This window comes from Lipophrys pholis, assembly GCF_963383615.2.
Source record: "Lipophrys pholis genome assembly, chromosome: 3".
NCBI lineage: Eukaryota > Metazoa > Chordata > Actinopteri > Blenniiformes > Blenniidae > Lipophrys > Lipophrys pholis.
This window is the reverse complement of record NC_137627.1, coordinates 9,289,554-9,310,664: the sequence shown is the minus strand read 5'-3', so window position 1 is coordinate 9,310,664 and position 21,111 is coordinate 9,289,554. Positions and strand designations below refer to the sequence as shown.

The window sequence follows — 21,111 nt, the reverse complement described above, 5'->3', positions numbered from 1 at the left end:
AAGTGTGTCGCCGGAACTCTCTTGCTCCCTTTGAGCGTCAGCCTCTGAACCTCGCCGCCTGAAACTCCTTGTACTAGGAGACGCGAGGAGGCCGCCCTGACAACAGAGCCACCCTCCCATCCCCTCTCCGTCTTCAGCACGAACCGTTAAAAAAAAAAAAAAAAAAAAAAAAAAAAAGCACAGCCCTTTTGTTTTCCTCCGAGCTGACCTTCCAGACTCAGTCCGGTCTTTATTTAACCCCACCGGGCATCCTTCACCATGGCGGCGAGTGCGAAGCGAAAACAGGAGGAGAAACACCTGAAGATGCTGAGAGAAATGACGAGTTTGCCTCCCAATAGAAAGTGCTTTGACTGCGACCAGCGCGGCCCGACCTACGCCAACATGACGGTGGGCTCCTTCGTGTGCACCTCCTGCTCTGGCATTCTGTGAGTATTGGGTTTCGCAGTGACCTTAGCTTTAGACATGGCGCACATGATTGAACGGTCCAGTCTGCCTCGGCTCCAACGGCTCACTGCGAGCCAGTTAGCCGCCTTAGCTCGTGTCAGACAGCAGCAGCAGCAGCGGTGTTGCAGTCTGGCAGAGTTCCGCTGCTTGACATTGTCTGTGTGTGTGTGTGTGCGCGGTGTTGGGCGGGGTGCAGAGGGGTGTCAGTGCTCCGCAGGGCTAACTTTAGCCTCCAGGGTTTAGCCAGTGAACTTATCTGACACTTACAAGCTCGGTGTGCCGATAAGCTACCAGCCCGCTGCTGCTACCAGTTGCTGGGGGACGAAGCGAAGCAACGCCTCACATCTCATCCACTTCACATGGTCCACCACCCCACGCCCCGCACCCCACACCCCACGCCCTGCACTACTGCTGCAGTCAAGACCGCCGAGCTGAAGACCGAGACAAGACCAAGAGCTGAGCATACCAAGAGCAGGACTTTAGGAGGATGAGACCCAGGCAAGACCGAGACCAGAGCACCCCAAAAACCTAGTCTTTTAGAGGCTGAGACCTCGGCAAGACAAAAACCTTTAGGGGCCGAGTCTAGGCCAAGACCAGAGCATCCCAACACCAAGACTTTAGACTGAGTTAAGACCAAGTCAAGACCAAGACAAGGGACATGAGACCGTGTCAAGACAGAGACCAGAGCATCCCAATACCAAGACTTTAATGGGCCAGGACCAAGACAAGACCATGATTTTAGGGGGCCTAGACCAAGTCAAGACAAAGACTATGGAGCAGAGACTGTGTCAAGACAGCGACCAGAGCATCTCAGGACCAAGACTTTAGGGGGCCAACATCAAGTCAAGAGCAAGACGGGGCCGAGATAAGATCAGGATTTTAAGGGACCCAGATCAACTCAAGACCAAGACCAGAGCATTCCAAGACCGAGACCTTAAGGGGCCCAGACTGTCGAAATATGGTCTTGAGAATAAGACCGTTCTCGAGTACTACAACACGACCCCACACAAAGACAGACGTGCACATTTATATTACTATAGTGTGTAGCTTACATGTATGGGTTCATCCTGCACATTATTACCGCGGTTTAGAAAGTCTTGAGGTAGCCAGAAAACATCTGGTTCCAATAGCATTGTATAACATGATTTTTGTGTCTTTTTTTGTGTGATTTGTTTGTAATACCTTTCTAAAAGGGATACGTCGAATTATATACATGCAGACCACTATGTGACATAGCTTTGTATTGTGAGATTTATAAATATAATATCCATCCATCTTCCGTACTGCTTTGTCCTGTTCAGGGTCACGTAGCCAATTCTGGCCCTGTACTGGACAGGTTGCCAGTACCATCACAAGGCAAACACACTCACATTCATACCTTGGGGCAATTTAGGGTCACCAATTAACCTCAAATGCTTGTTTTTGGACTGAGGGAGGAAACTGGAGTACCCGTAGGAAACCCACGCACACAGAGAAAGAACATGCAAACTCCACACAAACAGGGCTGGCCCAAACATAATATATATATAACATAAATCATTTGTTTGGCTTATGTGTGGCCTTTATCAGTAATTAGCCAATGCATTTCCATCAGATTCAACGAATTATTGTTTCAGTTAATCCAGCAAGTAAATCTAACAAACAAGAGGAATTATAAAGCATTATAGCAAATCAGCGACTCGGCGCACATCATTGCACAAATTTCGTTCTGCATCTACACGGACGATCTTTTTAATGTTTTGTTTCATTATATATTATTTCCAACATAATGCATGAAAACTAAATATTCAATCCAAATAATACAATGGCAGTGAAAACTTAATGCTCTCGAAAAGAAGTAAGAAGAAGCATCCTCCCCTCTCTCAGGGCAGTCTGCTCACATCCTGTGATATTTTTGTTCTTGCCACCAACCACACAGTTTCATGAACTCAAATAACCAGTAAGCAAAGCAAGCCACCAGCAAGTAAATAAACAGAATGGAAAAATAAAAAGTCAAAAGACATTAAATGTAATTGTTTTATACGGTGCTGGTAAATGTGATGGAAAACATCTGAGGAAAAGTTCCTCGTCCATTTATTTAAGCTTTATTGCATTTTTTCTTTTTTTACGTCTTTATTATCTTCGCTTATCAAAAATGCTGTATCTCAAAACGTTAGAGGTACATGCCATAATTATTACAATAAAAAACTCTTGACATTTTCGAGTGTATTATTGTAATTTTTTTTGCAAAACTTTTCAATCAGGGATTTTTTTTGATGTACGTGTTCATAAGTTAAGTTATTTTGCGGTATATCCAAATGATATGCGGCTAACCTTTCAATCATCAGTTGTATTGAGTCACACCATCTGTTCAAAAGTATTAATATAACTGTCGTCAGACATTGGAAACTCTATCAGCGAGACATCCGCTTGACAAGCATCTGACCAAGTTCTAACAACAAACTCCCACATGTTTGCAGTTCAGCCTCCTCGGTGAGCTTAGAAAAAACAAAACAACCTGTACACCATTGATAGCTTGCACGTAGCTGTGGGTTGTGACTTCAGGTAGTGTTCGCCTCACTTAAAACCTTGCTGTGCAGTTGTGTAACTAAGCATCTGCGGCTTGGGATTTGGGATTAGTGAAGCATTCTGTTTCTTCTTTTTCAGCTGCAGATATTCTACCTCAGTACAACTGCCAAATTTTGTGTGTCAAGGAACAGCTTTGTCATTTTGGCTACATATGACGGTAACGGCTCCGAGAAAGAAATGTGACGCTTTACGGCAGTCTATAAAATGTTCTGCAGTGACGTGCAACATGGATCAAATGTTTGCCTTTGTTAAATGTCTAGCATTATGCGGCACTAATCTGCATATAATCACTCTCCTCTGTAGGATTTCCAGGACTGTTCTCCCGCCATTTACATTAAATCGTTTAGAAAGCACAGATTCTACAAGCTCTTCACAAGCATTAATGCACTTGTAGTCCCAGTTCATGGTTACAAACGCGTCAAATGATACGTGGCATCTAATGGAAGCATGATAACTTTGCCTTATCACAAGCCTTCAATTGTGATTTCAGAGTATTTAGTTGGCAATGGGCAGCAGTAACTCAAACTGGTGGTCCATCCATCAATCTTCTTGAGCTCGTTCTGGCCTGCTGTAGTCCTTTTTATTGGCTTATTGAAATTACTTGAACATATTTCCTTATTATGACGATGTCACAGAAAAAAAGGTCATTCGCAAGTCCTGTCAGATTTGAGCTTTAACATATGCATCCAGTTTTTTTTCCTCTTTTACCTCAGATTTTGGCTTGTTTGACCGGGTTTTTGATCTCAGTGTTTTATCTGTCTCCTCGCTGAACACGAAGGTTGTTTACTGTTGCACTACAAAGCATGAGATTAATTGTGTGTTTGCTGACGGGCAAAGTTTGCCCTCCATTTCCCTTCATCAGTGTGTCTGTGGGGACGATGCCCCGTGTTTCCCATGTGCTTGCCCTCTAATATTAAAGCCTGCAATATCAGTTAATGAATTCTTTTGATGCACAGTTCCACTCCTTTTGCTTCCTTTCTCCCTCGCGCTTGCTTTCGTTTAAAGCAAATTATGTTAGGGGATGGAGAAGTGCAGTTTTTAGTCATCAGAAGTGTGAGGGTTTGAAAGGATTGCTGTCTGTCTGTTACATGCCGGAAGCCTGGTGTGACTGTACGTTCAGGAAGTGGTGTGGGCCCACATCGCTGCTACATCAGCACCATGTGATTGTATGGTTGCAACAGGAAGTTTGAGAAGTCACAGTCTGTCTCAAGGTTATTCAAACTTAGTAGTAAAGGCAATGTTAGTATGAGAAATTACCCAGATTAGCACATAGATAAAAATTAAAAAAATTTTTTTTTAATTCTATGACAGTTGTTTAACTATTCCTGGATTCATTTGTAGTTTATAGGATCATGGTTAACCCTGTGAGGTGATATCAAGTGCACAAGTAGCTGCTTCCTAACACCTAGCAATCCACACACACACACACACACACACACAACCCCAGATAGTTGTGGTTGTTTAATGGGTGGAGTTGGAATCTGCTATGTAAACACATTCCTTATAAAGGAGGAGTCCTTCCTAGGAGAAACACCACTCACAATGTCTCTTTCTGGAGAATTGCTCATTGCAGGAAGTTACCCCACTTGGCCTGTGCGTTCCTGAGTAAGCAGGGCGGCTACAGTGACTCGACCCTATCAGAGGTGAAGATCTGTCGCGGGCGGCCAATCTCCTAGATAATTTAAATCACTGCCGAGCCAGTAGCACATGTGACTTTAAACTTTAAACAGTCAAGCTTTTCCTGTGCCTGCAGCTCCTTGAAAAGGTGCTTTATATATGAAACCTTGAAGTAGCTAATTAACAGTGTACCTTGATATGGAGAAAGACCGGAAACGATTAAGACTTTTTCCGAGATAAACCATTCTTAATATAATTATTGTTATGCAATACCAAGATACACGCTTTATGGTAACCCAAAGCAGCAAAGTGAAGCTTTTTGCTTCTCCTCCCCTGTGAGAGTCATTGTTGCCAGTTTCTGTCGCCCTGAAGCTGTCACAGTATGCTAATGAGCTGACTTTTCCCTGGCTGAGCTGCTCTCATACAGTAACTACAAGGTCATAATTATTTTACTGCGCAATATGTGATGCTATTTTCTGATACGCTTTGCCACTTGCGAGAAATAATGAGAAAGCCAGTGGACTTTGATTAGGTAAATAATCTGCCCTTTGCAAACATTGATTTGTACAAAATTGATAAATGGAGGTTGAGGTGACTGTATGTAATTTAGAAATTGCTCCTGTAGTTTAAATTCTTCACATAATGAGCTATTGGTGGCTTAACACTGTTAAATAAAAGGTTGTGGGACTGTAGGACTTCAACATTTTGTAGTAATTCTCCGTACCAGAAAAGATAAAACAAACAAAAAAACTAAACAGGAATCACCTTACACTTAATTTGTGCCACTTCGTTTAAGTATTACCCTGATTTTCAGATGGTTGGCCCTAATTGCAGCCAATGCTTATAGATTGAAATGCCATGGATATACGTTTAATGTATTTCAAATGAAGTAATTGCCACAATCAAACAAAATAAAAACAAAAGGAAGGAATGACTAAAAACCAAATAAGATATCACCACATTTGTATCTCCTTCTGCGATGACTGGGCATGCTACTATCAGAATGAGGAACTTTCTCTCTGTACCTGACCCAGTTTCCTCTTTGGGGACGAGGATCTCTTCATTACCTCCCCCTGGGCACAGAAAACATATTATTGCCCAAATACACAGAGACTCTGTCACACATACTGCTGACTGTTGCTGATTTCTTACAGAAAGCTAAATGATGCAATAGTGGTCACTTTTCAAGTCCCAAAGTCTTTTTTTAATATGAAAGAGGAATCAAAACCAAACTTTCAAACACCAATGATCTAGTGTTTAACCATTTTTCTTGTTGGTTTTAGAGTTTCTACAAACCACATTTGGAGGAACTATTTTCAACATTGTAATAGAAATGGTGATATTCTTACTGTATAAGTTTGATGTTTCTATTTGGATACTCTCATGCATTATTTGTGCACTAAATTGTTTGCTTATTTGAATTTACCCTTTACTCCTGTTTGAGGAACAGTCAGCTGATTGGTTGATGTTTAAAGAATACGTGTAGAAGTACACAAGTTGTGTACAAGGTAACAGCGGTGAATTATTTAGCAGCCTTGTCTAGTATTTCACTGCCTTTAGGATCGCATACTTCTTTGTGTATGACATTGTAATTGTGACTCTAGATCTTGTTTCCTGAAGAGCTGTCATGACTGCCTTACAAAACAGCCAAGTCAGAGCACAGCTGTAATAAAAGTCCTACTTTGAAATGTGAGGATGAATTGAATATTGTGCACAAGTTGTCAGGTCAACTTCTATTTTTCTTTTTCATAAATGTGTTACTTTATTATGTGGAAAACAGTCACACAAGAATGGGAAGTATAAACCAGTTGGTGAACCGCATAACAGTGTTGGTTGACAGGATTTCACTGTGCGTCCTGCGTTGTTCCATTTCTTTATCCATGTCAAAATGCTTCTTTGATGCCATGACATCAATGAATTATCGTCAGACGCTGGCATAGGAAGATAGCTCCTTATCTGCTTTCTTTCTCAAATCGCTGGATTAACGGATAACTTCCTCATAGATCACTATTCTTAGAGAAAATTAAAGTATGATCAAGCTGTAAAAATGTGCTTTGGGCTGCCCATTTAGAACAGTGTAGAAATAATCACAATATCTGAACACAATATGATTATGCAGAAATCTTGGCAATTGTGATTACCTGTAACCTATTTTCCTCAATGAATAAATGAGTCACTGTTTGTTTGTTTTTCATTGAACTCTGTTAACACAAGTCTCAGAAAAGTCTCTTTAACCATTAACCAGGCAAACTCTCACAGATCTAATCCAGCATTGTTTTGTCGCTTGTCTCTTCTTAGTTGTTTAGCAGTTACTGTCACACCAAACGTAAAACCCTGTGCTGTCATGCTTGACAGTGTCTGGTCACCTTTATATGCTTAACAGGTGGTGTCCTTGCAGCTTTACTTGTCTTCAGTGTACAACTGGGCACAGAAACAAATACTCAACAAACAGACCTGGAGCTCAACATAAAAGCGTAATGAGTTTCTCTGTCATAGTTAGCAGGCATTTTTAATGTAGGCCAGTTTAACATGAGCTGTGACCCTCTCAGGAAAATGAGCAAGGCTTGCCTGGGCTAATGGGTGTTACTCCATAATAGAAGTTTCTATATTAAGAATCATAGCTCATTTTTACTATAATGACAACCTCAGCTCAGTCAGTGCCACATAAGAGAGTCCTACGACTGCCTTTGTTTTACTCTACTCCTATTCTTTTCCTGTCAGCATGTCTCTCTGTCATTATCTTTCCCTGTCATTTGTTTTTCCCTATATCACTGTATTCCGATTCTCAGTTTCACACATAAGCAGCTATTCAGCTTGTAGCTAATTAGAGGGCTCTGCCTTAAGAGGGGGGATTGCCAGTATATCCTGATGTTGTTTCATATCAAGCGAGCTATTTACAGAAGGGATACATTCCCCCCTCTGGTCTATGCATCCTTCTGCGCTGTTGTTTTATCATTGGGGGTGGGCATACAATGATTCCTCTCACAGTGATTAAAGGTACTTTAACAGGAATAAACACAGGAATGTGTTTTGAATTCTAAATAAAGTAGAACAGTTACATCTCTCACATTGTCTGTGAAACTCAGTTTCCCCCGAAGCAAGTCTTGGATACTGAATACTGAATTTCCTGCATTTTCACAGTCAAAGATATCTTTGTCAACAGATGAATCATAAGCACTATGGCTTTTGTCTATAGGTACTGGATAAGGTAAATCTATACTAGGTCATGGTAACTGGTGCATCTTGAACATCTCTTTAAAGTTAAAATCAACATTCTTACACAGTGACGAGCAGTGTGCCCCTCCCCTGCTTTCATCTCCCATCACTTCTTGTGTATGTCTATAGTCTCTTCATGTTAAATTGACCACTGTTTTCTCTCCCATCTGCAGGCGAGGACTGAATCCCCCCCACAGAGTCAAGTCGATCTCCATGACGACCTTCACGCAACAGGAAATCGAGTTCCTACAAAAACATGGCAATGAGGTATGGATGGCACCTGTTTACCAAGGGTGCAAGATCACAGCTTTTAGGTTCTACTATTTTTTTTGTCACTTCGACGAGTGAGCGATCATTGCACTGTTGTAATCAACAGTACCAACCAAAACGTACACCACCGACCAAGTACAAAATGTGATGAATACAAGCGAAGGCTGGAGACAAATATTCTCTCTGTAGTTGTTTCAGACAAAAGTACTTTTATCAGACGAAAGAATCCACCGTAATCAGTTCAGGTCTTTTCAATGGCCAAGTATTCTTAGCCATCGTGGTTGGTGGAATAAATTTCGTGTACAAGGCAGTATGTAGTCTCTAAAACACAAGTCACAATGTGATCATTAAAGACAACTCTCAATCTGTTTATGATTATTAGAACAGGCTTTGTGGCAGAGCATGTGACATCGCATGTAAACAGTAATTCAATGGTTTCTATGGTAACTGTTGACCACATTCCAACAGTGTCAGTGGATACTGTTTCTCGAGTCTGTTAAAGAAGTGAAGCGGCTAAATACTCTTCATTGGTATAAAAACTCAGTCTAGCCCGGAAATACCATTACATTTTAGATGACATTTTATTATTGTTGGTTTAAAATAGAAAGTTCACAAAGTGTGGGCACCCCAGCACTTTATGCCAAAACCTGAGAGCTTAACTTCTTTATTATTTATGGTTTTTGATGCATGAGGAGTAGTGATAAGTGCAAGCATGACACTTAATTTGACCTGATATTGCAGTTTTAGAGAGAAATATTTCAAAACGGCAATAATCGGGGAAAATACAAAAAGGAATAAATTAACAAATTCACTGTATTTAAATGGTTCACGAAGCTTTCATCACGTCACCATGGTTCAATAAAAAAAGTTTCACACATTTGTAGTGCTTAAAGGTACCAAAGTGCATCGTCCTTCACGAGACATTTCTGGTAAACAGTTTGAAATAGATCAACACCACCTGGGATGCACAAGCCATTAAAAGCTGTAGCAAAGTGGCAGAGACAGACAGACATGCTGCACACTCAAGGTTGAAGCGGAGGCATCCATCCTTCAAGGTTGCTGTATAAATACTGTGTCGTCAAGTTGCTTCTTCACACAGAAAAGCACTTATTTCAATATTCAGCTGGTCGTAAAAGAGCGAACCTGAACATGCCTGAAGATTGTATGCGTACATTTGAAGGCCTGGGTACGGTCTAACTGGTTCGTTTACAACAGGGGGTAATATGAAATGATGTTTGATTTTTCACAAACTGTAACAACCGTTTCTCTTTTGTTTACTGAGGATCACACTGTTTTAGCAACCGGATGTAATACTTTAAAATAAATGAAATTGAAAAGGTCCAAATACAGTGAATATTTTATAAACTTCAAGGCCATCTGTTAGCATTTTTGTAAACCTATTAAAGAGGACTACTACTTAATACTATAACAATAAAAAAAAACCTAAAAGGTTGTACTCCTCTGTGATGTATTGTTAACTTAAAGGCCATTATGTAATTGGTTTGGTGAAGCGTTCAAATAGTAGAATGTCATTTAAAAAAAAATTGTTATGGAGTCATGAAGTCTCTGTGTGACACATGCAAATGTATGCATAATTGTCCTTTGACAATCTAAATTGACAAGTTTTCACTCTTGTCGCTTTCACTTTAACTTTGCTCGGCTTATTTTTCTCTGGCTTACGTTCCTCATACTTTTCTTTGTGCTTTCATAAGTCTTGCCCTTATTCTGTACGATGCAGCACCTCATCCTCTGTCCATACACTCGACACCTGTGAATCTCTCTTGATGAGATGAGTAAATTGAGAAAGATTTACCATCAAGCAAAGGCATTGACCTTGGTTCTTCAAACAGAAGCCCAATTCAAATGTGATTGCTTTTGACCGAATGTGGTAAACTGCAGCCTTGTCAATACCACCGACCTTCACATGGTGACACATTCAAAACACTTCAGCGTTTGCACCTGGGCTTGCCTTCTCATTTTCCTGTTTCTCTGTTTCAGTTTGGATGAAAAATTCAGCGATCAATCATGAAGACTGGTATATCATGCACAGCAGCACATCCTGCACAAATTTCCGTCTGAAATCACTTGAATTAATCTGTGTGTTTCAGGTGTGTAAACAAATGTGGCTTGGTCTGTATGATGACAGAACCTCGTCAGTACCGGACTTCAGAGAACCACAGAAAGTTAAAGAGTTTCTGCAAGAGAAATACGAGAAGAAGCGATGGTAAGTCAGTCTTTACCAGCCGTGAAGCTCTGAACAATCCTCTGGCAGTGTGAGCTGCACCAACATGCAGCTTGTCTTTTGTGTTTTTCTTCTCTTTGGCCTGGAATTTCTCACAGGCAGCTCATAGCATTCAGCCTTCAGCAAGCCACCAAACGGCCTTCTTTAATGTAGGTCACTAGAGTCAGACTGCTTTATGTGCGACATGTATGGCTCCACAATGGTATAGATTAATTACTCTCATCGTATGGGTCTGTTGCTACCTGATTAGTCAAATGATTAAAAAAAAAAAAATTCAACTTTAATGTAAGGTGGGTTTTTTTGGTTTTTGTTTCGTTTTTCGGGCATCCAGAGATTTGTTTCAACAATGCCTTTCTCAATAAAACACTCATTTGTCATTTTCTTCGTGTGCTCGTTCTGGCCAAAATGTGAGTAATGAGTGGAACATGTCTCGACTTGCCCATTTGTTCTGCATACAGGCATTCTGGTTGTAGAATGTGCAGAAGATGTGTAATCAAGTACAATTCCTGTTACATGTCCTAAGTAGTACTCATTTAGAAATAAGTAATGTTTACGCATCTAGAAGTACAAAGATTACTTCTTAAAGACTATTCTAGGTATTATTTTCCATCAATTATATCAAATGACATTCTCAATTGTTTTATTTTACGTCTACATAATATGTTCAACACAAATTCCTCAGGAAACCAAACAATATAAAAATTCCATCAAAGTGATCAAAGATATTATTAAACATTTAGTTTACTATAAACTATTATCTTCAGCGATTTCTTTATTATATTGACAAATGAAATAATGCCTCATTAACCTTAAAACCGAGTCTTTGGCTTTATGGTGTAATATCGTCCTGTATTTTGCCAACATTTGTGTATTTTTGAGAACCCCTTTACATTTATGCTAATGTGATGTATATGATGTGACTCACTTCCAAGGTACGTCCCTCCTGAGCAGGCCAAGGTAGTGGCATCAGTCCATGCTTCCATTTCTGGCTCCTCAAACAGCAGCACCAGCAGCACCCCCGAGGTCAGACCACTCAAATCCCTCCTGGGAGAGTCGGCCCCCTCTCTACACCTCAACAAGAACACCCCACCCAATCAGGTGAGACTTTTATAAAGGGAGACATAGACACATACATTTGCCAAAAACAAACACATGCTTATTGAATTTATGGCACAATTGTAAAATCATTTAAGCAAGCTTCTATATTTTTTGTTGTTATTAAAGCTAATAGCGAGCTAACAAACACTGACGCGTTAAATGTGATCAACAAAAGCTGATCTTTGTAATGATGTTAATGTTTATAGCCACTATAGTTTGAGACATGAGAACAGTCGTTGATTGAAAGCAAGCACATGTTCATAGTGGTTGGAATAAATTTTTTATTTTTTATGTTTTGCTGAAAAATTGTGCCGAGATTGCTTTTTGTGTTGTAAACGCTTCATTTGGACATTGCCACAGATGGTACTTTGCCCGTGAATAATACGTACAAGTGTAAAGCTTAGTTCAGACATGTTACAGTTGACTCATGAATTTAAAACTTGTTGCCAAAACTTTGTGAACAACAGGTTTGGATTACATTTGAATTATATCTTCTGGATCATGAAAGAATCTCAAAATTCACAATTTTCAATTTCATTGATTTACAGGATTTACTCGTTAATTTGTCTTCACATAAATAAAAGCACACCACGGTTATTGTCATAGTTACACACGTGCCTTCATGCATAATAACCAGTGCATGCATGCACTTTTTAATCCATCTCCTGTCTCCACCAGTCTCCTGTGGTGAGCCGTGGACAAGTCCACCAGCAGCAGTTCCATGACAAGAAATTTGACCTTCTCAGCGACTTGGGCGGAGACATCTTTGCTGCCCCTTCCAACATAAACGCAGGATCCAGCTCCAGCTCCAGTTTTGCTAACTTTGCACATTTCAACAGCCACACAAGTAAGGGACAGATAAATGTCTGGGTTGATTGTTTGATGGAAACATTGAGAAGCTGAATATTTGAGTTGAATAAATGTGGACAGTTTTTACACTATGAAGGGAAGTATATTGTTGGAGAAGACTGAAGAATAGTAAATATGATAAACTACTGGTGGTACAAACCTAGCACAGTAGTCCAGAGAAGCATAACACTGTAAGGACATTTAGTCTTCAAGCTCTATGGAGTTTAGGTATGAACGTGGATCTATTGTCATCAGATTATTTGCCACAGAGCACTACTAGAGTTTGTAGTTCAACTCATCTCACGCTTCAGTGATTGATGCAACAATTTGAAAACTTTAATGAATATTGTGGCTGAAACTGACACCTTACTGAGTTACAATGAGAGCATTGCAGCAAAATGTAACAGAAGACACTTTCATATGAGTCGGATTTAATGTTTGTTTTCAAGGCTGACCTAAAGCAAACTCAAATTAGCAGCCTGAAGAGCCATTTTACTAACCACATCAGGGATGTGGAACAGGAACAACTGGCTCGCTGACCTAATCACTGACATATTCATGCATCCACTGTGGTTTGTTTACGTGCGTCAGGCTGACTTTCTGGAAGTCGTACTGCTAACTGCATTGACAGATTACCTCCTGGATAATTATGAGGATGGAGGCAAGTCATTTTAGATTGATTGTTGGACTTATTAATTGGGACTGAAGTACAATGATCTAGAGGATGGAGGCAGAGGCTCACAGAGCAATTGACAGTTCTGACAGATTTTGGAGGAAGATGTTCACTGTAAAGAGTGGCACCTTTTAATTCCAGAATAAAAAGAAACCCTGATGAGTCCATGGATGACAGTAACCCCAACTGAGTCACAAAATATCTGTAGAATTCTGAAAAATTGCTGTCATGCAGATGGTGTTAAAGTTTCTTCTAATCAGTTAGAGCTCAGCAGCAATTGTACCTCACATCCCCCCGATATTAATGATCTTGCTTCACACACAAAAAACACCAGCAGGAGGTGACTTAACATCTTCCAAAACAAGTTCAGTGGCTGAGAATTGTCCTTGAAATTATTTTATAAAAAGTGCATAAAATGGGACAATTCTGACACCAGCTGTAATAAAAGAAACAAAACTGATCACGGGGGTAGCAATACAGCTAAAGCTGAAATGAAGTGTTGAATTAAAATGAGGCTGGACATGAAATGAATCACCACTATCCTTAGATGCACTCTGATTAATGCCGTCTTTGGATTATACAGATTTACTACAATGTCAGCAACCGGTTCCTCCTAGACTGCAAAACATGTCCATATACTATGAAAAAGTATCAAACACAGACGCCTCTCCATGGTTACTAATGTCTGTAACATTGCTCGATTAGTGTTTGCTTCCCTTGGAGGATAATGTCTTCTCATTTCCCCCATAACGAGCCATCAAGACTATCTGTTAAAGGAGCAACTAAAGTGGCGTCCACACAGCTCCACATAGCAAACATTAGCACAGATGTGGACCTATAAGTTTAATGAAGTGTGTAGCCTGAAATACACACATCCAGGTTCTCATGCTGTGTGCTCCACTAAGAGTCCAGACAGCCTCTTTGGAAAGAGTGAATGTGTAACTGTTGTGTAAATAAGTTACACATTCCATTTCACTTGCACCACATTGTGATTATACCTCATATTTTATAAACATTCCATTATATTTGTTTCAAATCACCCTTGTTTTTTTGTGTGCATAAATCCATTCATTCAATTCATTGTTTCCACCTTATTGTTGTCCCCCCCCCCTATGTGTTTGTGTGTTATTGTTCATTCGTCTGTCTGAACCTCATTCCAACAACACCTCCAGTGGCGCAGAGTGCCAATGCAGATGCAGGCTTTGCTAATTTTGATGCATTCGGAAGCTCTTCTGGGTCTACAGGTGGTTTCCCTTCAGCACCCCAAGCCCCATTTCAACCCTCAAACACAGGTAGAGCAAGCTCTTCTTCCTGGACTAATCCTAATCACTAACCTGAAGAAAATGGGTCTCTCTCTCTCTCTCTCTCTCTCTCTCTCTCTCTCTCTCTCTCTGTCTCTCTCTGTCTCTGTCTCTGTCTCTGTCTCTGTCTCTCTGTCTCTCTGTCTCTCTGGGTGTGTGTGCTGTTAGTCTGACGATAGTCACATTTTCTGTGACGTCGTCTTGGTTTGTTACAAACATACTACAAACTTGTTCTTTCTGTTAATCTGGTTGAACTTCAATAATCTCTCTATATTACTTACTACATTAGTTGTGTTCTAATCACACAGTGAGCAGAACCTCAACATTACATCACAAATGCAAATATTGAGCTTGTTTTTCTGAACATCGTCTTTGACTGCAGTTAAACACACAATGTTATGTTTACACGGTATGTGCCTCAAGCTAAAAATAAACTTTACTCTTAGCAATGTACTTTTAGTGACGGCATTGGCATAAAGCTTCACTTGTAACTGTATTGGTTTGGACTCACTTTGAAAGTCTGGTTTGACCACAATAACGTGCTGGATTCACACAGGCCACTTGGTGTTTTAACTCAGCTGCAAGACCTTTTGTGAATTCAAAACATATAATGGAAAAGGAACAGCTGATATAGATAAGGTGATTCATATCAAAGCTCTTTCTCGCTTTAAGAAAATGTTCTGTACCACAGTGCCCTCTGTTGGAAGAGTGCACATTGACTTTTTTTTTTTTTTTCCATGTGACTCTGCACCATGATCTCTTTACTATGACTATTGCTTAATGGACACACTCTCCTTGCTCTCCTGTGGCTTAGCCAGATAATCCTTTTCTCACACTCACTGACTCACTGTGCTATCTGGCTTCCGCTGTCCAATCTCTCTCATGTCCTTTTCATCCGTCTCACTTCAGCACCACATGATTTACTTTGATCTAATTGCTTTCGTTTTTCACCTCTGGTTTAGCTGACATATTTTCTTTTTTTGTTTCTCCACCATCTTGCATTGCTCATTGCCCCATTTCTGCCTCCCTCTTTTATTTTTTGTTTCATCTCTGGCTGCCAGCTTTCTCTGTGCTCTCATCCAGCCGCAGTATGGGTGAGTTTGCCACTGCTCTGCCTCTCCAGGGTGCACACAGTAAGTCTCTCTTTGGACTTGCCCTCATAACAGCTTTCACCCTCGCCATCGTCTCTGATGTGTAGTCATTTGGAATCGCAGTTTACCACACCGGTTGATAAGATTGATAGTCGACTTTGACTGTCGTAAATTTGACATGTACCCAGGGTGATTCTGAAACCAAATTGGAAGAGTTTAGCAGTGTGAAGATTGAAAGGGAACACAAATATGGCCTTGGTCTTTGGTGGATTATGACCAAATATATACCAAAGTATTGAGTTTTCGATGATCCAAAGTTTGCAATAAATACATATTATTAAATAGAAATATTTGATTTAAAATAAAAAGGGAGAAAAAGTCAGTTTAAATAACAGTTTTAAACTTTGGAGTGCTTGTGACTCCAGGGTTGCTAACTTTAGGTGGGGAATTTGCCAGATGAACCTTGTCTCACTTATCACCAAACACAATATGCTCCTGAACAATGCCAATGCCCCACATTTCTCCTATAAAGTGCATATTCGGTGAACTATAAATAGCTCTCTGAACTGCGGAGGAATAGTCCCATAAATAAATCAAATTAAATAAAAGTTAGGTTTAACCAGAAGAGGTTTAAGCTGAAGAACGTTGTTGTGCAGAAGTGATTATTAATGTGAATGAGACTACATCTTCAGGTGTCTTCAGCTTCAACTGATGCACAGATCTTTACTGAAAATGAAAGTCCATCCTTTACAGTGATTCGTGTGGCGTCGTAGCAAATTAAAAAATAGTTTTCATTGAGCTGTGAAGTTGTTTCACTCTGCTAGTTATGCAACTTTATCTTCAGCTATAGTATTTGAAATGAGTTAGTCTGCCTTCATGTGTCTCCAAGACAAGAATAGCTGCCAGTTCTATGCATTCCGTATTTTGTAGAATTATGTATTGCCTGGGTGACCTGGATTACATGTTTAGCTCTGCCAAAACAGAGCAAGGTAAACTTCTCCTGCCGAGCCTGTTTCATAGATGTAATTCAGGGAAAGTAGTTCACTCAAAAACTGAGTCCACCAAAACATCATTTTATCAGATCTAAGCCCATGTTATCTGTCTTCCTCGGTCAGGGACAGACGTAGTGTCTATTAAAACAGGGCAGATTTACATTTTCTAGCAAACGCTTGACGTTTTGCCAGGGCTTGGTTGTGTTTGGAGATGACCTAACTTGACCTCTGTTACTGAACCAGCCTGCTTAAAGACAACAGGCCGCTGGACGAGGTGGAAGAACCTCTTTGCTTAATTGGACTGTTCTGCCACTCGAGCATCTATGAATTGTACTGGGCTGGTTTCAGTTTATTTTGTTCATATTACAAACTGTATTTATGGGCTAGAAAATGCAAATTTCCTAATGACTGAACATTTATTCCCCATTGTTTTCAGTAGGTTGCATATGGCGTCTATCGCCGGATTTTTTCTTTGTATTTTTCGAAAGTTGTTGAGCAATCCTTCCTGTGCTCTCACTCTATTGGAGCTCGTGTTAAATGCAGCTCTGCTGTCATATGCTTCTGCTTCAGGAGGTAGTATACCTGGTGCGGTGAGCTCTGCCACAGCTGGAGTTGCTGGCCTGCCTCAGAAGCAGCTAACAATGTCAGCAGCGGACCGCTACGCCGCTCTCGCTGAGCTGGACACCGTCTTCAGCTCCTCGGCTCCAGCCACCAGTGTTTACAACACCACCAGCACCTCACAAGGGTGAGACCAGATCTCATCCACACACACTTAAACTCCAGAGTGAGGCCACCCCTCTATCGGGGGTTTAATGTCAACATTTACTAAAGTTTTTATTGTTTTTAATGAGAATGGCTATATCGGAATGACAAAGGAATTATTTGAAGGACTAATTGTAAGGGAATATTTCGAACTGGAAGACATATGTCACAGTGCAACTTTTCTTAAATGCTTGTTAAACGAGTTATGAGTGTATAATGTACAACAATCCAGCTGTTTGCAGAAAGTCACTTTCACCTGAGGTCACCCTCCCGTCACACTGTGTTACATCATGTCTTTGGTTTTTGGTTTTTGGTTTTTCTTTTCTGCCGGCTCTCATAAACTCGTGTGTTGTCTGTGTGTCACTACAGGGTGCTTTTTGGCGCTGAGACCATGGTGTCAACGGCACAAGCACAGCATCCCATGCCTGGCATGGCTCAGGGCTTTGGAGGTGAGTGAACCTGCCGGCTGTTTCTGAAAACTGGTGTACACTTTGCCAAAATGGAATCTAGTGGTGTGTACTGTTTGCAATTTGTAAATAGTTTTTGCAGTTTTTGTTAGTTCTAAGATTTAATAGAAGTAAAAGTAATTGGCAGTTCAATCACTTTCCTCCTGAGGACTGAGTGGAGGTAACAGGAACTGACTGAGTTCAATATCCACATTAAATTCTCTGCAATAACGAACAATATGCGATTCTCAGACTTGCATGTTTAAATTTGATGCCATTGTTACGCCGATCTTTATTTCAAATGTTCATTGAAAGCCGTTGACTCGCTCCTTTTTCGTGCAGCAGCCCCGTCAACTAATCCATTTGTAGCTGGCGGTGTTGCCCCAGCAGCAGCTCCCACCAACCCGTTCCAATGCAACGGCAGAGCAGCAAGTGTGGCGGCGGCAGCAGGTCTGTTTACTTGCATAGTTTTGTGTGTGTGTGTGTGTGTTTGTGTCATCAAATCACCATACCATATTAGTGGAGTACTTCACTAAAAACCCAGTATGTTCGATTTTCAAGCGCACCTGAAGTTGTAGCTTTTTCCGATGTTGCCTCAGTAGTGAATATGCCTCAGATCACAGTGAAGTGGGCAGCAGGTCCAGCTTGGACTCAGGGTTCTGTCTGATTGTTCTTGCCATGCTGGACAGGCTTGATGAGAGCTCTTCATGGGCAGGTGTATCCTCCCATTGTGGGTAGGTTTTCTTGCACTGTGTGTGTTTTTCCCTTTTCACAACGCTTCGCTCTGGCAATGACTACTTTGTTGGGTCTGATATCCTTCAGGAAAATGTTGGAAGACACATTTGATTAGCAGGGTTCTCTATGATGCAGAGATCCAAAAAAAAAAAGACTCGTTTTAACAGCAAATTAAAATGTAGCTTTTGCTCACGAACTCGATAAGTTTTAACGTCACATGTGCACTTTGCTTTACTGGATATCGGATGTGGCATTGTATGTGTGGTCTCCTGCCAGCAGGCTTCCCTGTATAATGCAACTTGATTGTAGAAGTGTGTTCAGCCCAGATCAGACACTGATGCTAAACTCAAGTGTTGTAGCTTCATGTCTGACTCTAACTCATTTCTTTCTCTTTTTTTTTTTTTACTTTGCATGCATCTCAACTACAAATACTGAGACTGAGATTTTGAAGACCTCTGAAAAAGTTTTTGTTTATATTAGCAACACCATGGGTTGCACAATCACCATGGCACATTTTTGTTTAGTTGCAGTTATTTAGGGAAATGGTGACAAGCCGTATTACGAGCCATCAATTATATTTTTTTGATCCCTTGCATTTGTTGTTCTCTGGATGATTCTGCAACCCAAAATCACCTTATTACATTCCTCCCTCACTAACACAGTCATTGTGTGTGTACGGTATTATCCATGCCAACAATAAAATGAAGATGAATTTCCACCAAAGAGTAGACTTTCACTTCTTGTGTGTCTTTGGGTGTTGAGTTGTCTTTCAGTAACTGGTTATATTCCTGCTTTGTCGTAGCACCATTTGGAACAGGCTCCATGAGTATGCCAGCTGGATTTGGAAATGCTGCAGCCTACAACCTCCCCACGAGCTTTAGTGGAACATTCCAGCAGCCCTTCCCCGGCCAGGCTCCCTTCCCTCAGCCTCCTGCTTATCCCCAGCAGCCCAACGGTGCGTGTGTTTGTGTGTTTGTGTGTGTAGAGATCCTTTGGTTGTCAATATAGTTAAAATATTCACAACATATTCGGAGTGAACTGACGATGTTGTTGTTGTTGCCATAAAGCACCTTTTCATATTCATTGTATCACATCGTTTAATGACTCTGTGTCTGTCTTTCAGGTGGAGGATTTGCGTCCTTCGGACCGGCCAAACCTGTAGTGACTCCATTCGGACAGACAATGGCTGGACCTATGATCTCTAGTAACCCTTTTCTGGTTAGTGTGGTGACTCTGTGTCTTCATTTCCAGCACTACATAACGGTTTAACCCAGGAATGCGTGATCTTTGTGGTTTAACCCCCTCTTCTAGAAAGCTTTGGTACTAATATGTACTCGGCACTGTTAATGCATATGTTTTTGTTTAGTTGAGCTGAGTAGATGAACAATTCTGTGGTGATATTCTGGTCACTTCAAGTCAGCAAAATTATATTTAAAGGTTCAAAATGTTTATAATTTGACATTGTAGCAATATCGATATAGTCGAGACCCTGACCTCAAGCAGCAGTGTTGTTAAGTCTGTGACAAGCGTCACTACTGGGTCTATTTATTGGAAATCGTCATGTTGCTACAGTCAGAATTCTGCAGAAAAACATTGTTCAGATATGTGATGTGAGTCAGTGAGTTTCACAACTTCCTTGGCTATAACGCTGAATAATGACATTGATTTCTTCCCTTATTGTTAAGCTAATTTACAGATGTGTTAAAAAAAAAAAATCGTTAAAACTTGTGTAATTATTCCTATACTCATAAGTATAGGAATGTGTGTTTATTTTCTAGATGATTTTTGCCTCTTTCTTAAAATCAAGAAATACAGCTGATTTTATGGAAAATTCTGAGACACCTTTTGATTCACATGACTAATAACAAAATAATCCTGGATTATTTCAGTTTGTGTAAATATTAAAATATTCACATTTGTGAAAAATATTTTCATTCCATTTCAGATTTTTAAGACGCATGTGTCACTGGCTCCATCTATCATTTCAGTGAACCGTCAGCAATCGAGTGTTTGTTGCCTTAATGTAGCATTGATCCAGATAATCGGTCCATTTTGTGTTGACGGTGTTTTTCTTTGTGTTTCCAGGGCGCGGCTCCCTCTGCACAGTATCCGACAGGAGGCTCCTCAACAAATCCCTTCTTATAGCGATCCATCTTGTCTGCTGCACTACAGGGTCAACAACTGGCGCGCTTGCACCTATTGCACTGTTTTGTTTCACAAGTAGCTTTAAAAACACAATGTTTGTAAGGATTTGTATTTTCTATGGCAGTTTGTCACAAATGGAACAATATGCGAGGCAGCCACGCCGACACTGTCTACAGCTACAAAACAAAGTGATGGTGTGTACAGAGGGAGCGGTTGATCCCCTCTTCTCTATTTAACCTGTGAACTGGCCTCTACTGAGCCACAGTGTATAATCAAACTGGCTGAAATGTAAGTTATTGCGTACAGTATATCTCATTCATTATGCTGCAATTCTGTACATATTTTTCTTTTAGGAACTTTAGCTTTTTGTGCATATCACTCTTTGTATCTAACACACAGGATTTGTTAAGGCAGAAATGTTGCTTGGAGAAAAAAAACAAAAAAAAACGCTAATGGGTACTGCCATTTACTGTATTTGTAATGAACCAAACTTGTTTGTTTATGCAGGATACTTTTAGGTAAACTGTTCTCACAGGGGAAGGTTTTCTGTCGTATGGAGACGGAACAAGGGGTGAATGCTGCATCAGGGACAGGTAGGGGACGAACCTCTCTGCCGTCCCCTGTCCTGCTTTCAGAGGCCCAGGTTGCAACGCTTTTGAGTG

The 21,111-nt window shown here is 40.6% G+C and overlaps 1 protein-coding gene across 4 annotated transcripts; it reads left to right on the top strand.

Moving 5' to 3' along the window:
• The first annotated feature begins 23 nt into the window (after positions 1–23).
• agfg1a (ArfGAP with FG repeats 1a) lies at positions 24–20,914 on the top strand. Of its 4 annotated transcripts, none has more exons than XM_080459188.1 (12): positions 24–425; positions 8,019–8,112; positions 10,224–10,339; positions 11,290–11,455; positions 12,134–12,302; positions 14,150–14,269; positions 16,932–17,106; positions 17,493–17,572; positions 17,915–18,019; positions 19,122–19,259; positions 19,428–19,522; positions 20,390–20,914. In XM_080459188.1, exons 1-12 carry the CDS (start codon positions 259–261, stop codon positions 20,447–20,449), a joined length of 1,485 nt encoding a protein of 494 aa, XP_080315314.1. In that variant the 5' UTR covers positions 24–258; the 3' UTR covers positions 20,450–20,914. The 4 variants fall into 4 exon arrangements, with proteins under 4 accessions (XP_080315314.1, XP_080315312.1, XP_080315313.1 ...); XM_080459186.1 differs by having other exon boundaries at positions 19,107–19,259; XM_080459187.1 differs by having other exon boundaries at positions 17,912–18,019.
• Positions 20,915–21,111: the final 197 nt, after the last annotated feature.